Source organism: Primulina huaijiensis, chromosome 10, assembly GCF_012295235.1.
Source record: "Primulina huaijiensis isolate GDHJ02 chromosome 10, ASM1229523v2, whole genome shotgun sequence".
Classification (NCBI taxonomy): Eukaryota; Viridiplantae; Streptophyta; class Magnoliopsida; order Lamiales; family Gesneriaceae; genus Primulina; species Primulina huaijiensis.
In genome coordinates this window covers 17023093-17041457 of record NC_133315.1, presented here as the reverse complement: position 1 = coordinate 17041457, position 18365 = coordinate 17023093, and the positions used below count along the sequence as shown (strand labels likewise).

Sequence of the window (18365 nt, the reverse complement as noted above, 5' to 3'; positions counted from 1 at the left end):
TTTATATATGAGACAGGTCAAATCTACCGATATTCACAATAAAAAGTAATAGTTTTAGCATAAAAAGTAAATAATTTTTTATGGATTACTCAAATAAGAGATTCGACCCACGAAATTGATCCGTGACATCGTCACATAAAAATTTTCGTGAACTTCAAAATATATTAAGTTTATATTAGTTATAGTCGTGGCTTCCGATTATAAATAGTACATACTAATGTTAATTAAATCGAATTCCATAAAATTCCACAAAATACTAGTCTTTTTTTTAAAAAAAAATTTTAATATTTCCAATCAATTCCAAATCTCGTCTAATTCCATCAAATGAACCAAAATGTAAGCCGTCAAGTGTAGTTGGGCTAGCTGGAAACAAAAGTGCATTCAAAATATAAAATCCTATATGATACCAATTGGAAAACAGAAGTCCAACACCGTTTGGGCCACTTAATGAAATGGCAGCACCAAGACAGTCAGGCCCAATAATACAAAGTAAAAATAGAATAAACTTTATTAAAAACGCTAATATTATTCGGTTAAATTAAATAAAACAGAAAAACAATCTAAAAATATATTTGTTTTAAAAACATTTTTATAAAAATATTTTATAAGTACTATTTAATTGTTTTCAATTTTCAAATAATTCTTATTTATGTTGATAATAGAATGGAGTACTTGTAACCTAACCAGCTTGAGTAGGGATTCAAAACTTGCACACGACCTTCCATGAAAGTGCAATTAATTAAAACCAATAATGGTAATGGCAGCTGGCAAACAAGTCGGTCAAATTTATAATTAATTTCCTTTCATTAAAAGTGGTGCCGAACTTTACTTCAAAACAAAGATTGTGTCCTCCAGGGTCAACAAGATGAAGAAGCCAGTCAATTTACAGCATGTATGAGCTGTTTTTTTCTATAAAATATCTCCTACCCCATTTGCACCTCCCTTTTTCACTTTATTTTGTTAATTTTGAATGGAACTCCTCTTGTTTCCGGGCATAGTTAGACTGTATTTACTTTGAATTGGTTGATTTTAGGTTGTGGTAGGACGGAGAGATTTCAAAATGTATACCTTTAACTTGTGTAAATGCAATGATGATTTGTAGTAACTTTTATAAAATTTGCACTTGACTGCGTTACTATGTTATAATTTTCGTGTTTGATAAGAGCAATAAGTTCCATCGTACCAGTATATCGGAGTTGTCATTTCCACATTGCACTATATGTTTCTAACAATCACCCTTGCACAATATGAATTTTATTTGCATTTTTTTTATTGAATACGGATTTCAATTTTCGATAGATGCACAGGCAATACTGTTAAGATTGGAACTTAGACCTAATTAAACCAAAAGCTAGATCAAGGGGGAGGATTGTCCAAATCCACATATGTAACTCTCAAGTATTTTATCCAACCGATGTGGGACAACTAACACATCCTTCTCACGCCCATGAATGAACATCTGGAGCGTGAAGTTTACAAATGACCCAATTATGAGCAGAACGGGTGGCCCAACTATAGACAATTCAATACATAACGGTGTAGCCTAAGATCTTATTAAGTTGTTAATTCAGATTGGTTCAATCTCAAATCTTAAAGTGCCACTATAAATACTGCAGTCAGTCTTACTATAGGTCACCACCTAAGGGTCTAAGAAAACAAAATCAAGAGAATAAAACCCAACTTTAGTTCCTCTGCATCTTGCTAAAAATGAAGCTTCTCTTCTTCACTTGGTTTCTCGTTTCACTGTTTCTGAGCTCTTCTTTTCTTGCGGGTGCTGTACTTGCCCCGTCCCCAACTCCAGGTAATAACAGCCTTTTACCTTCAATCACTCTTTTCAAATGTGATGAAACTTATATTTTTATTACATTGTCATAGATGTAGAATCGTATGAATTACACGGTGTTCGGTCATCTTATCTTCGTTAAAAAAGAAGATTAGGGTAAAACTAATTTTTCCGAAAGATCGAATCCCATGGAGGCAGTAGAAATGGTAGTTTTAAGTTTAACGAAGGTAGGCCATGTGCAGAAATTAAACGAGTAACGTTCGTCTTCGTGTTCAGCCGCAGGATCATGTAATGCAAAGTGCGATACGAGGTGTGGGAAAGCAGGAAATTACAAGAACTGCTTTAAAAACTGCTGCATATGTTGCAACAAGTGCAACGGCTGTGTCCCGTCGGGGACGTTTGGGAACAAGTCGGAGTGCCCCTGTTACAGAGATATGCTCAACAGCAAGGGCACATCCAAGTGTCCTTGAAGAAGTCACATCTGCATTTGCTTATTCATTTCAATGTCAATAAACAAGGATCGAAAATAAATAAACTCACGGAGGTGTCTTTATTTTCAAATTCTTAATCCTGTTTATTTATATTTCCTGCTTGAAATCAAATATAAAAAAATTGGTAAGAAATATAGAGAATTAAGAATCAACTCAAAATGATAATCGGTTCGATTGTCATTTTGAGTTCTCCATAAGTAAAATCACAGCAACTATATTTAACTAGAAATATATCATGTCCATTTAAATAAATATTCAATAAATGATATCAACAACTAGCTATATATACTTACAAAAAAAATATTTGGAATCATAATTATTTTAAATATAAGTGTGTCAGTTTGTAGCAGGGGCATCGACTTGCTAGCAAAACAAGCTCATTGTTACGTCTTTAGACCGAAGCGTGAGATATCCGATGTTGTTTAACAATTATAAAATCGTAAAATAACAAATTTCGCAATACAATATAAAAAAAACATTCTATTTCATTAATAATTCGTCTTTACAACGAAAATTCTCAAAAGAAATAAAAATTGTGGAAACGTTTTACAACTTAAATAAAATTGAAATAACATAACTAAGATAAGTTTTTAAATGTGAAAACATCTTCTTCACGAGCCCCAAAATATAGTATGTTCATCATCATCTAACCGATCGTCGTTCTTATATGTGGAGAGATAATAATGGATGAGTATTTGGAGAAACACTCAGAAATAGAGGGTCGTCACTTATTACGAATAACAAATACATATACATTTATATGATTCAAATGATAAAGCATGTCGAATACAATTCAAAGATAAAAAAAACAATTAACAATCACATGGAACTAAAATTCATATTATTTTCCATGATTAACTAAACAGTCCCCAATTTTTAAACATTTAAGCTCGTTTTTTCCTTCAAATAGTGTGTCGTTGATTCAGAGGTCAAACAAGTGTATTCTTAGAATTCAGATTGATCATATATGATCTTCAAGAAAACTTTGATTTCAGATTTATCAAGAATCAGCAACATAAGTTTTCTAAAATGATTCTCGATCAAGAACAAGTATAACGTCCAGATTTTAACTCTATAAACCTGGCGTCGTCCGTGGAAAAAAAATAATAATGATCTAGATCGATCCCCCATCGATCCATGTGGGTGGAATCTTTGGATACTTAAAACGAAGGTGGTGAGAGCTCTTAATAAATCAATGATAAGATCGAGACAGACAGTGCTCCAAGTATTTCACGAGACGTACGGTCCCAACACAGTAGAGAAGAGTGGCCTTGAGGATGAACATATGAGATTGAGGGGAAGCACAAACCATGAGAATAATGATGACCATTTGTTTAAGGGGAAGATTGTTGAGAATGCAACCGAAGTCCCAAATTAAAAATACAAGGAGAAGATTATAATCTATGAACTATGATCATCCCAAATTTAAGAACGATTATTTATTAATACATGTAAGGTCTATATTTATTTGAGTAGATCCTATATATGAAAAGAAAGGTTCACTAAATTTCCCCAAAATCATACAGACATAATATAATCTATGAACTATGATCATCCAGGTATCGAATGCTAGCTTTGTGTTTCTGTTTGATATCAAAAAACTAATGTAAGTCTTATGAAACATAAATCAGAACAAAAGTGTATACGTACGAATACATAATCATTTATTGTGGTTCCTAAAACACATATTTATCTTATAATTATCTTTTCATAAATACTCACATCATATTATTATACACATTAAAAGAGTATAATTGCGAGCACTCACACACTCATTTGCTATAGATGTCACGTGTTTAATCGAGATTGATGATTTAACATGTCAAAAGTTTTCTTCTAAATTGTATATTCTTGGGGATAATAATCCTTGTCAGATTCGAATAACCTCAAATGATAATTTTGTTTTTTATTTTGTCGATTATTGAAGTAAATTAAAAGATAACGTAATTGGTAGTTTGTGTTGTATCTCTGTGTTAATCCCAAGTTAAACAGCAAAATAAAAATGTTTTTAGATCTTTCGTCCTTACCTTGCACAATGATTCACCACCGAAGCACAAATTATACAATTTAGATTCTAGAACATAATATGGGCTTAAGACATCTCGATCGTTATAAACTATGCGTGTCTCACCCTGCACCTTGAAACGAGACTTCAAAACAGCCTAATGATGATACCAAAAAAGGTTGGATGATCATAAAAGGAAAGAAAAATGTAACAAAAGCACACAACATTGAAGACAATTACAAGCAAAAATTGATGTTCTACTACCCTTTCCGCAAAATCATTAAACTCCAATCATACTCGGGTAAAATTAAGCAGTAGACAATAACTAATGCACATATTATATAGAAATTGTCAAGAAAAATGTTGCCACTCATTTGTTTTATAATGATAAATATACCTTACTTAGTTCAAAAAAGGAAGAAGCTATAACATGCATCAATTAATCATCAACCTCTGCTCTGATTTCCTTGATAAGCTCCTCCTTGTACTCTTCGAACGTGCCTGGGAAGAACTCAACAGTTCCGTTCTCCACTACCCATATTTCACTTCTTTCCTCATCTTCGCAAACTCGTGATATAAGCCGAGAGTCATGACTGACTAGGACAACACCACCAGTGAACTCATCAAGTGCATCTGCTAATGCATCGATACTTTGCATGTCCAAATGATTAGTTGGTTCATCTAAAAGAAGAATATGTGGCTTAGACATGGATATGGAAGTGAAGACCACACGGGCTTTCTGCCCTCCAGATAGTTTAACAATTGGTGTTAGATGGTTGTGACTGGGAAGTCCAAACTTCCCAAGCTTAGCACGAACAGCCTCCTGTTTGCTGAGTCCTTCTTGATCCGGATGGAGGCGAAGAAGATATTGAACTGGTGTTTCATCCATTGTCAAGAGATCCACAAAATGCTGGGAGTATCGGCCAATCCTCAATTTTTGACTCCTCCTTACTTCACCTGTTGTTGGAACCAAATCCCCAGCAAGAAGGTTGAGCAGGGTAGACTTCCCAGCTCCATTGGGTCCTACAATTGCCACACGAGTCCCCATATCAATACCAACATCCACATTAGATAGCTTGAAATCATCTCGATTTGGATAGCTGAAGGTGACTTCAATTAGCTGCAACAGTGGCGGTGTCAGCTCGGTGGGTTCAGGAAAATGAAACTCCACAGTGTAATCTCTCCACTTCTGAGGGGCCTCAGGGAGAGGTTCATCTTCATCGATCTTGCCTTTACCCTTGTTCTTAGAAGCTTCCTTGGATGCGACAAATTTGGCTTTATCTTTTACCTTTTCTTGCTGAGCCCGACTCCCAGATCTCTTAGCAGCTTTTACCTGCTTGTCATAAATCTCAAACTTCTTGTTCATCTCTTTGCGACGCTGTTCATAACCACTTTCAAAAGCATCAAAATTTCCACGATAAAAGTGGAGTTTTAATTCGTGGAGATGAATAATTTCACTGCAAACTGTATTCAGAAAATCTCGATCGTGTGAAACAACAATGAGAGTTTTCTTCCATCTGCACAAGTATTCTTCTAACCACAGAACGGCCCTAAGGTCGAGATGGTTGGTGGGTTCATCCAAGAGCAACAGGGTAGGCTGAACAAATAGAGCCCTAGCCAAAGAAATTCTCATTCTCCAACCGCCACTAAAAGAGCGTGTAGGACGGCCTTGCATATTTTTAGTGAAACCCAACCCAGCTAAAATTTTAGAAGCCTGAGCCTCGGCAGCATCTGAGCCCATTAGTTGCAACTTTTCATACAACTCAGCAAGCTTCTCTCCCACATCGTCCCCATCAGACTCATCATCTTCATTATCACCAGTGGATGCAGTAGATGCATTCAAAGATGCAACCTCTTGCCTAATTTTTATAAGTTCTTCATTGGCTGAAACAACTGCTTCAAGGGCTGTTTTATCATCACCAACGACCTCTTGTTCAACCAGAAGTACATCAATATTTTTGGGTACAGGAATTTTTCTCCAAGCAAGAAGCTTCAAAAGAGTAGATTTACCCTTTCCGTTGGGTCCAACCAAACCATACCTCTTCCCGTGAGAAATCTTCACTGATGCATTCTTCAAAAGTTCTTTCCCGCGAGCAGCCACAGAGAAGTTATCAACAGTTATATCTTTGACATTGGCGTCTGCATCATCTTCACCATCAAGTACAGAAGCTCGACTGCCAATCACAACAGTAAAAGCATCATGATCATCCTTAAGGGCCTCATGCTTAGCAAATTCAGCAGCCTGAGCAGCAATCATGTCCTTCTTCTCTCGTTTCTTCAATTCTTTTTCACCGACAGAGATATCAAGAGGCTTTGTAGAACTTCTATTCTGTCTACTTGGCTGTTTGTTTGTCTCATTGAGCTTCAGCATCTCCTCATCATCCTCCTCCTCCGAGGAAGGAAGATCAATGTCATCAGTGTAAGATGACAACTTTGGAGCTGTCTTTGACTTGGGCTTAGCAGATGTCAAGCTTGGGCCTTTCTTTGGTTTTTCCGGTTTTGAGTCCATACTCGCAAGCATTTCAGACACAGATAATTTCTCTTTACCACTTGGCTTAGCCTTTGTATTAACACCGCCCTCATCTGCTTTCTTCCTAACCATTTTTGAATCTGATAATTCATATAGAAAATTTGGTGAGGATCTTGTAATAGTCAAGATCCAATAACACAGAAAAACAATATGAATTGCTTAACAGAATTATTGATTACTTCCATAAAAAAATTAAGCGTTCAAATTGATTTAATGTTTGATGCAAGATATCGAAGAGGACCAACTAGGAAATTATATACACTCCATGTTAAATTAAATATATAACTAATCAACCAAGCTATAGTAAGAAACCAAAAGAAAAAAAATAAGAAGAAGAAAGCACGCAATTTTCATCAAACAAAAGAGGTTCAAAAGCTTGACTCCAAACCAGAGACTTTATACCTAGGCAAACATCCATTAACTCTACCTAATTCACACACGCAAGCATAAAACCGAATCATGCGGCTACATCTATCTGAACTTGTAACAAGAATTAGATCAAGAAACACTCACCAGTCAAAAATAGGATTCCTCAAGGCTCCTTTACACAAAAAATCGTCAGATGGAAGGTATATATTAAATCTGCCACCGATGACGTCGCCGGCTACGTTGTTGATAATAGGGTTTTGTTGAATTTGAGGGATCGATTTAAATATCTCGAAGGGAGAATTTTATTTTAATGAAATAATAGGGTCCTGTGATAAATATACCATGTTGCAGGAAACCAATGGGCCAGATGAGGATAATTGGGCTGTACTTTCAATTCAGTATGGGCCCCAAAAATTCCCACTGGGCCAGTTTATGAGCCCAATTTCATGGAAACGAATTTGACGAGAAGCTAGATTTTTTCTATAGAGTTGACAAAAAATTAAAAATTTAAAAATAGATGTAATTTTTTTTTATTACAATACACGCGGGGGAGGGAGATCGAACCCGAGGAGGGAAGCCAGCTAATCTGGCAGTTGAGACCACTGGGCTACAAGCTCGGTCTCAAAAATAGATGTAATTATTGTTGGGGCTTTGGGATGAGAATGTTAGGTTATAAACAATTTTGTATGAATTCAAACATCTCATAACTAGGGATGGCAATGAGTAGGGTATAGGTCGGATTTCATACATCCATCCCCATATCCATTTATTAAATACATCCTCATACCCATCATCATACCCATCGGGTATTGAATTTCATCCACATCCCCATATCCATCGGATTATCGGATACCCATACCCTACCCAAATACCAAAGNGATTACCAAATTATTTAATCGGGTCTAAAAATCCCTCCATACCCTCTTCTATTCGGGTCGGGTATCGGATCTTCCAACGGGTTCGGAGGAAATTGTCATCCCTACTCATAACACAAAGATCGTGATATTTTATGTATTTAACATGAATTGTTTGATTAAATAACAATAAAAATAAGCTCAACTAAATTATTTTGAATCAATCAATTATTGACTAATCAAACTAATTTTATTTATTATTCCACTAAAAAAGAAGATTAAAGTTTAAAAAAATCCAATAATATTATCCTTTAATTGATTGATCTAACAATACGGTCGTGTTTCTATAAAGATATAACTATTTAAAGTCTAAGATTTTGTAAATTCATATATATTTGTGTGAACATATATAGAAAAATGTAGAATGCAAACTGGAAAACGTAATCCCCCTTCCAACAAGATACATGATGGACCAACTATATGCAACTACAAACACAGATACCGCTGGAGTCAAGAAACTTCCGCGTCCCTTGGATTCATGGTCCGTTGTCGCGGTAGTGGAGAACATTGGAGAGGTTGCTGTTCCAGTTTCATTGACATTTCGACGTAATGGTCGCGGTTATTGTGGGGAGTACATAGAAATAATTATCTAATTTGAAAAAAAATATAGTAAATGTTCTGCAATGGTCATGCAATCGCCGTTTCATTCCGCGGCTACCTTTACACACCCGTTTTAGCCTGAACCTTTGTCGCGCCAGATGCTGTTCCTATTACGGAATACCCGTTTTGGTTGTTCCGTGACGGCGAACCGTGCTTGGATTAGACCAAAAGATAGCTATTGATCACCATCACCAATCAAGCTACACATCACGATGCTAACTACAACCAGAAGCATCCAAATTATCATGTTTTTCTCTACGTAAGTTAGAATTGGATACCATTTTGTTAATTATATCTTGAATTTACTTTTATTGTTAGGATATATGTCTTAACAGATTTATCATGATACATATTTACCCACTTAAAATCTGATATAGTGTTTAATATTATGTGCAATATAATCCTACTATTTAAAGTTCAACAATTTTAATACTGACTCTACCGATATGCACTCAAGAAGAGAGTACTTGAAGAGCTAAGCCGATTCGGAAAACGCCCACGATTTCATCTTTTGACAAAGACAAAGGAAGGGGATAAGAGCAAAAGGGAACTGAATCGCCTGAAGCACGTTAAGCCATTTGTTCAAAACATCCAACGAATCCTCAGACGTATCGAAAACCACAGCAACGATTATCGTATGGACAATAGCACGTCTTCTTGTCATGAGGGCTCGTGGCCATTTTTTCAACCGCTTGTTCAAAAATCCGACCGTAATAAACTGTCCAGCGTAGGTACCGGTCATGATGCTACTGTGGCCAGAAGGTAGTAAACCAATAGACAATAGCTCAAATGTATGCTATTGGAAAAGAGCCACTATACTTTTCCTGCAGATAATGCCCTGCATTTCTGAGGCCTATAGTTTCGGCTTCTTCTGTACCATAAAATGCCTTCGCGAAAATGGAGGTAACAAATAGATTTATGACGAAAGAGATAGTGAGGGCAGCAACGGATTCGATTGAATAGTAAATGAGAGCTAGTCGAACTCTTGAAACCATGAGATTGTCGACTTCTCTGGACTGTACGAGGGCGGAGTTTAGGAACACATCGTGCGGCATTATAATGCACCCCGCCACTCCTACTGCTTGTTTTACCGTGTTGGAGCTGAGTTTTGGGACCAAAACACATAACATCGCAGTATAATCTATCAATGTTAGATAACAAAGAATCCAAAGAAAGTTATTTTTTTTGGAAAGAGCATTTCCTCACCACGTAGAAGTTCCACACCATTAGACTTTGTTTTTCCAAAGAGCCAAACAAATGAGATTGCCATAGTCGCTATCAGCACAGCGAAAAGGGCCGCCTCTACTTTCCTCACACCACAATTCTGCAGAAACAGAAAGACGGATCTGATCAAGAAAAGAAAAAGAAACCAAGAAGAAGAAGGAACACAAGTTTTTTCAAATGAATTCTCAACCATTGTAAATGTAGAAAAACAGAAAAGAGCTAAAGATTTAACCTTCATGAACAAAACTGAGACTTTATGTACACAACTTGCCATTTTCGAATACTAGCATATTCCTTTATCCGATGAAGAACACTAAAGCATTTAATACGAAGTCTCAGCCACTCTATACAAAAGAAATGGTCAGAACTGAAACTCTACATGCATTTATAATTACCATTTTAACGTGTCGTTCTTTATCTGATGAAGGATAGTAAAATACTAAACTCCTAAACCATGTTCTTATCAACTATAATGTGGGAAAAAAGTAGAATTACAGTAGGTGTTTTTTTCTCTTCTCTTTCTTTTTGGCCAAATCATTATATATATAATTATTATTTAGATTAATTTTCATTGGCGCAAGATTTAAAAGTTTATGTCGGTAACGATATTCTCCAAATATTTTTACCAGTCAAGAAGCCATAGGGGAAGAACCCACGAGTCAAAATCTTGATCGCAATATATGGCGCTACCAATTACTTCCTGAATGTGATCAGCCCCGATCAAGGCAAACTTAACCATAGACCAAAGCAAAATCAGGGCCCACTTCGGGTACGCTTCCCTGTACAGCTCCGCCAGTTGTTGGCCCCGTCACCATGCCGAATCGAGCCGCCAGATGCTGAACCAAGAGAACCATCGCCTTGGCCCATGACAGAATCCATAATTGTATAATATCTCATCATGTATAAAATATATATGTGTAATCAATTAATATCTCATCATGTATATTAAACCGTGCCTAAAATGCCCGTACGCAAAAGTTCATATTGAATAATTGTAAGCAATCCTATAAGACATCACCAATAGGTATTTTTAGTTTTAATATATGTTCTCGATCATTTGTATATGTACAAGATAACTTGTACGTTTACGTTTTAGGAATGAGAGAATTTGTAGGGATTGATCTTGCTTGTAATATACAAGGTTTAAATACTTACAATAAACGCAGACCAAAACATGTCCTTATTATAAGTCGGTCCAACCACAAAGGGAAATTCCCAAACACCCAAAGAGAAGATGGAGAGGAAGAAACAACAAATTTCGTCAAGGAGTGAGTCACTTCATTGGCCGTTCTCCTCGCATGAGCCATCGACCATAAACATATCTCTTGCACATCATGACTCCTAATTTCATTAAATGATGAATAAATAATACATAGTTTGTTATGAATTGATGTTTTATTTGAATAAAAATCTATATTTTATGCAAGATTTTCTTAATCGAAGTTGATTTTTTTTTAAAAAAAAAAAGTTACATACGTTCTTTCACAGTTTAACTGTTCTTATTCTTATAATTTATCGATAATGAGACATTTTTTGCATTAAAAAAAGAAACAAAATGTTATTTAAAATAAAATAAACTTATAGGAATAGGTTTTATGAGAAAAAATGTACTGTTTATTTATGTTTCCATTTACATTAAGGAGATAATAAGAAATTAAGTGAATATTTTTTTTTAAGAAAATACGATTTGAAGTGATTTTGTATTTGTTTTTGGAATATTAAGGGTGGTGTTGTTAAATTTTATTTTTGTGTCATATCGTTATCATATAATAAAATATAAAAGTAAGGGTATTATTTATTATGAAAAATATGTAAAGTTCAAATAACAATTTCCTTTTTAAATTAAGATTCTCATTTATTTATTGAAAAATTATATGATACATTAACGAATATAGTCCACTTACTATTTTATTAAAGTCAACTTACAAAAAATGGAATACTTATACTCCATTCTAGACTTCTAGTAATTAAAGAATTATAATAATTTAGTGTTATTCGATATGAGTGATGGGAGATCTCAACTCCTTGCGTTACTTGTCGGAAATCGTGACTTGCACTTCGCTGAGTATACATTAATTTTTGGAAAATTGATTCTTACAAAAAAAAATATATTTTTACGACGAAAATAATATTTTATCTATAAAAAATATTTTTTAATGAATTAGATCGAAAATCATCACATAAATTTGATACTTGAGACGATTTTAAAAGAATTTATGTTAGATTTGTAATTACGGCAACATTGTTTTTACATATTAATAGAAATCGTGTACACATTAATTAAAAAACATTTATTTTAGGTTCGATGTTTAATATATTTTCACAATTTCAGTTTAGGAAAAATTGTAATTTATTTAATCGTAAAAAATTATAATTTTAGTTTTGTATGTTTTTCTCTTTGTTTTAATACATTGGAGTGGGAGATTCGTTGCCCGAGGATGAGATCAAGTGGGTTACAAACCCGATCTCAGTTTAGACTTTTCATGTCTCGTAAGAGCTGCCCCCCATTCATGCTTGAATTGTTCTTAATTTAATTGGCCTGGTGAAACGAGCTCCAATGTGATATCTTAAATTAAAGATGGTCCACTGAATTGAGTGAAACAATTCATACATTTATTATAATCTGTGACTGATCAGCTATTAATTACAGCAATTACATTTCTAATAGAAGTACTAAGTCTACGTACAAAATTATATTAAATCATCTCTGCAATCATAATTCGGAAAATAAGGAATCTCCAGCAATATTAATCTCATTTTATTATATCACAAAAATTCTTAGTAAACCGTCTCGTGAATCATTTTTGTGAGACGGCTCTGATACGATCAAATTCATGAAAAAATTTTATTTTTTATGAAAATTATGTATCAAGTCAACCTTTATTATACAGTTTTGATGTGCTGCACACCTACCGTGCATACCTATGTGAGCACCGATGTNAGATAGATATAAGATAATTATGATAAAAATATTCAAATACTATGTCCGACGTAAAGGGTTGTTTTATATTTTAAATACATATATTTGGGGCAATTTGTAATTTTTAAGACTATGGCAGGGTCGTTCGCAATTTCAATTAATTAAAGTAAAATGTTTCTACATAAAAAGTGAGTTACGTGATACCCTAGTTTAACTTTTAATAAAAGTCAAAAGGTTACAGTATATTTACTATTAATCTCTCAACACTTTGAAATATTTTTAAAGATAATTATAAGATAAATATGCGTTTTAGGAACTACAATAAATGTTTATACACACACACACACACACACACACACACACACACACACACACACACACAACATTTGTTTTGATTTATGTTTCGTATGACATATATTATATGTTTTGTTGATATCAAATAGAAATATTGTACAAAGCTGGATGAGCATAATTCATATTATATTTGTCTGTGATTTTTGGGGAATTTGGTGAACTTTTTTTTAAACACAGAATCTATTGAAAAAATATGAACCTAACATGTATTTACAGAAATTCATTCTTAAACATACTATTAAGAAAAATGGTTTCTTTGCTGTCAACTTGCTCTTTGCAAGTTTTATAGCATGTCTTGAGTACAATAGCGATCTATGTTGGAGGAACGATCGAACTGTAGTGCTTGATCTGTTGTACGATTTAAAAGATTGAAATGCACAGTTATCAAAAGTTTTTAGTAAAACGACAAGCGCTCGATATTATAATTAGTATTAGAGACAATGTCACTAGTTTGATTAAAAATTCGATGTTAAAAATTTTGATTAATAAGATTCCTCAACAAATATACACGGCAGATTCAAATACAAACGTCCAAAAATTAGTTAAATGCATGGATCTTGACTATAATTTATTGTAATAAACAATTAAGGGTTAATTTATTTGAATCAAGACATGACAATTTTATCATGCTGCTGATGTCTTAATTTTATGCAAATCTCACAAGTGACACATAATTAATCATGCGTTGAAATTATTATAAGTTCAAAGGTTGGTAGTTTCACGTGGGATCCAATTAAAGTAATATAAAAAAAATGGGGGGACATTGTCATCCTTTAATGAATTACAGAAGAAACATTTTATCTCAGAAAACGATAATAAAAGCCACCAATTCATTAATAAGTTTAATATAAAAATAGTTTAATTCATAAATTTCGAGCAAAAAGAATATTAATTAATAGTTACATTATATGCTCAATTGAAGAAAAATATTAAATTGGTCTATAAATGTTTTTATCCTTATTTTGTAAAGTTGATTTTAATACAATTAATTGGTATATTTTTTTTGAAATTTTTTTGCTCATTTATGCTGATTTTTAATAAGTGCTGACATCAGTTTGAAAATTGTTGATTTGTCGAATTGAAGTTGAGAATTCCAACAAAAATCACACTAAATATGATATGAAAACCAATTTATCACAGTAATATCAAATTTTGAATCAAATCATATAGTTATTTTGACAACCAAATTAGAAGTTATTATTTTGGATTCTTAATTATATCTTGAACATGCAAAAGATTGTAAAGTCAAGAGGGCCGGCCATTTTAGTTTGTCGGAATTCTTTGAAGTTGATGTATTTCAAATATTCAATTGTATTTTAATTGTTTTTTTTAGAAAAGTAAATGAATTTAAATTTTTAATACTACAAATTATGTGTGGATGCACGAAATATATTTGTTGTATTCTAATATACATTTGAATATTATATATGAAATTTTTACTATATAGAATAGTGTGTTTTTATAACTTTTTTATGAAACAAATAATAATTGTACGCTGAAATTGAATTGAATATTATTCTGCATTTAATTGTGTTTGTTTCAAACTGTGATGTGCACTCAACCCAATTTCGAGAGCAGGTCTCTTGTGAGACAGTTTCACGAATTTTTATCTGTGAGATGAGTCAACCCTACTGATATTCACAATAAAAAATAATATTATTAGCATAAAAAGTAATATTTTTTCATGGATAACCCAAATAAGAGATCTGTCTCACAAAATACGACCCGTGAGACCGTCTCACACAATTTTTTTACCCAATTTCGCACCCCAAATTCCTAGTCTAAATTCACGGAAATTACGAGCTAAATTGTCACCACATTTAAAGCACTAATAATACAGATTGAAAATAAGACAATATTCGATAAAAGAGTTGAAATAGTATACATAATCTTCATGTTCTTGCCACCAACGTGAATACAACAGAAAAGTTACACGTATTTATATGTGTTCTCTAAAAAAATTATATAATATAAGTCCAATCAGGATATTTTTTTTATTTATTATTATGTAAAAAATGTTATAATATAATTAGTAGAATAAATTGTGAGAGACTCAAACATAATTAAGGATCCTTTGATCTATAGGTTTAGCCGTTAAGAAGACCGTTTCTTCACTGAATTATCTTTGCAATAAATTCTGCGGCGAGCTCTAATTCTTGAGTCTTCACCGATATGTTTGATCGAAACGAACAGCAATCCCATAAAAAAGCCAAGAATAGTTCTTCGAAATACAATTCAAATTTGGTTTCTGCTCGAGTTTTTGTCTGCAAATGTTTCCAGCTTCTAATAGTATTGCTCGTCTTCCAGTGTTTAATCCTATCATATTTTTCCAGCAGTCCATCGAAGCACAAACCCAGTCCTGAAGCCATTGAAGGGCATATCGAGCTTCCGCCGGAGGAGGGAAAATGCGATGCCGGGAGGTTTTATGTCTACGAACTGCCGGAGGTTTTCAATAAAGAGATTTTGGTCAACTGCCGTGATTTGGACCCGTGGCACTCGAGGTGTAACGCGATTTCAAACGGCGGGCTGGGCCCGAGAGCGGTCGGGTCCGGTCGGGTCGTGCCGGAGAATCTTTCTTCATCCTGGTACTGGACGGATATGTTCGCAGGGGAAATTATTTACCACGAGAGAATTTTGAGGCACGAGTGTAGGACGGCAGCGCCGGAGTCTGCAGCGGCTTTTTACATACCCTTTTACGCAGGGTTAGCGGTGGCGAAGTATTTGTTCACAAATTACACCGCCCAGGACCGGGACCGGCAGTGCCAGATGCTTCTCCGGTGGGTGGCGGAGCAGCCGTACTGGGCGAGATCCAACGGTTCAGATCACTTCATCATGCTCGGCCGGATGACGTGGGATTTCCGGCGGAGGAAAGACGAAGACTGGGGCTCGAGCTTCGTCAACATGCCGCTAATGAAAAACATCCTACGGCTCTCCGTTGAAAAGGACCCTTGGGACGAGCTCGAGATCAGTGTACCCTACCCCACCGGATTTCACCCCAAGTCCAAGTCAGAGTTGGATCAATGGCTGAGATTTGTCCAAACCCACAAAAGACGTAACTTGTTCACTTTTGTTGGTGCTAAAAGACAGTTACAAGGTGATTTTAGGACCATTCTACTAAACCATTGCTACAACGAGTCGGGTTCGTGTCGAGTTGTTGATTGCTCGGGTACTCGATGCTACGACGGTACATGGGAGATTCTCGAGTCGTTTTTGGAGTCAGATTTTTGCTTACAACCTCGGGGTGATGCGCATACAAGAAAGTCTACGTTCGATTGCATGTTGGCCGGTTCGATCCCGGTTTTTTTCTGGAGAAGAAGCATTAAGTATCAATACGAGTGGTTCGTGGGCGATGACCCGGATAATTTCTCTGTTTTTATAGACCGGAGAGCCGTGCGAAACGGGACGTCGGTAAGAAAAGTGTTGGAAGGGTATAGTAGGGACAAGGTCCGAAAGATGAGAGAAAGGATTATTGGTTTGATTCCTAATTTTTTGTATAGAATTACGACTAGTGATGACTTTGGGAATTATAGAGACGCCTTTGATATTACAATTGATGGGGTGTTGCGGAGGTTTAAGGAGCAAATGGAGTCCAAGAATGCAACATTTGGAGGAATCGAGAGTTGAAATTATTAGGTACATTTAACTTTACTTTACATGGAAGAATCAAGAATTATGTAAAAAAACGTCATACACGTTAAATTTTAATGCTTGTATTTTGCTTTACACAAAGCATAGATTCATTCTCACTTGGTGTTGTATAAAGTTCATATAAGTTTTTGAAATACATTGACCTTGAAATGAAACTCGAGAATTTCTATGGGAGATAAAGTGGATTTTGTATTTTAATTAATTTGAGATATTATGATTTTCGGCATTTCCAAACCCAACATTTACTTATTCTGTTGATTGAGCTGGCAAGAAAAAATTCTGAAGCTAGTCTCTGAGAAAATAAAGTAAAAGTGATGCGGCTGCTAACTTTTGTCAAAGAGTAAGTCTAAAGAGTAAGTTTGTTGTGAAACGGTCTCATGAATCTTTATCTGTGAGACGTGTTAACTCTACCGATATTCACAATAAAAAGTAATACTCTTAGCATAAAAAATAATATTTTTTCCTGGATGACCCAAATAAAAGATTTGTCTCATAAAATACGACATGTGAGAGCGTCTCACACAAGTTTTTGCCTTTGTCAAAAATTAGTGTTTTCAGGATAAAGGTACATGAGTTAGTCTATGTTATATCGAAAATATTTTTTCTCATATTTCAATATCACAAGATCGTATGAGTTCTTCATATTTTTATAGAAGTTAATATATATTTTGATTATTCAAATGATCACGTCATAAAGAGAAATATTTGAGATATACTATAGAATAATTCCCTTTACAGGGCACGAATGACCTAGCATTCCAAGAAATGCGGGATTAATTAACAAGATTTCAGGAAGCGGTATTTGTTTAATATTATTATTATTTTTTTATCGGTGCTTTTTTTTTTAAAAGGAGTTTTCGATCGGGTATAGTTTATATTATTACCATGTATGGATGCATGGTAATAAAAATAATGGCATCGGTAAGTTCAGTTTATTTTTATTATTTTTTACATATGTAAATAAATTACATACATATATTATTACTATCTTTTTATTTAATTATTTATTTTATCGAGAATATTTAGTAATAAAAGTTAAATGACTTCCACTTATTTAGGATCGAGGTATGGCACACAGAAAGGATTTATTTCATCCTACTCATGTGGGTATTGTCCCCATGATAGGATGTATGACCAAGATTTGACCATGCATAAATAAGACCCACTTTTTTTTTTGAAATTGTATGTGTAGTAATATCTTACCTTTTGAAATGAAGTGAGGATAGTGTCCACATAGGTAGAATCTCATCTACCCACAGAAAGATCGACTTTGAATATATAATTTTATTATGTTAAATGTTTTAAAATTTCAAATTTATTCAAATTCCAAATGATTTTTATTTAATTATTTATTTTATCGAGAATATTTGGTAATAAATGTTACATGACTTCCACTTATTTAGGATCGAGGTATGGCACACAGAAAGATCGACTTTGAATATATAATTTTTTAAAAAATAAAAATCATTTGGCATTTGAATAAATTTGAAATTTTAAAACATTTAACATAATAAACATCATCGAGTA

At 34.2% G+C, this 18365-nt stretch overlaps 2 protein-coding genes, 1 long non-coding RNA gene and 1 pseudogene across 3 annotated transcripts; 2 read left to right on the top strand and 2 right to left on the bottom strand.

Annotated features, from left to right (window-relative positions):
• Positions 1–1560: 1560 nt before the first annotated feature.
• LOC140986893 (uncharacterized) lies at positions 1561–2344 on the top strand. Its single transcript, XR_012176990.1, has 2 exons — positions 1561–1801; positions 2060–2344. It is a non-coding gene; the product is annotated as an uncharacterized lncRNA (long non-coding RNA).
• Positions 2345–4515: 2171 nt separating this feature from the next.
• Positions 4516–7473, bottom strand: LOC140985797 (ABC transporter F family member 4). Its single transcript, XM_073453727.1, has 2 exons — positions 7323–7473; positions 4516–6889 (listed from the first exon to the last, which is right to left on the bottom strand). The coding sequence occupies exon 2, from the start codon at positions 6879–6881 to the stop codon at positions 4719–4721; it is 2163 nt and encodes a 720-aa protein (XP_073309828.1). The 5' UTR covers positions 6882–6889; positions 7323–7473; the 3' UTR covers positions 4516–4718.
• A 1581-nt stretch (positions 7474–9054) lies between these two features.
• Positions 9055–10834, bottom strand: LOC140985800 (metal transporter Nramp3.2-like; annotated as a pseudogene).
• A 4384-nt stretch (positions 10835–15218) lies between these two features.
• LOC140985799 (xyloglucan galactosyltransferase XLT2) lies at positions 15219–17007 on the top strand. The gene has a single exon (XM_073453728.1). It carries the CDS (start codon positions 15363–15365, stop codon positions 16812–16814), a length of 1452 nt encoding a protein of 483 aa, XP_073309829.1. The 5' UTR covers positions 15219–15362; the 3' UTR covers positions 16815–17007.
• The last annotated feature ends 1358 nt before the right edge of the window (positions 17008–18365 follow it).

Excerpts from the sequence above, each read along its gene's own strand:
- LOC140985799 (XM_073453728.1), top strand. The coding sequence starts at position 15,363 with ATGTTTGATCGAAACGAACAGCAATCCCATAAAAAAGCCAAGAATAGT.
- LOC140985797 (XM_073453727.1), bottom strand. The coding sequence starts at position 6,881 with ATGGTTAGGAAGAAAGCAGATGAGGGCGGTGTTAATACAAAGGCTAAG.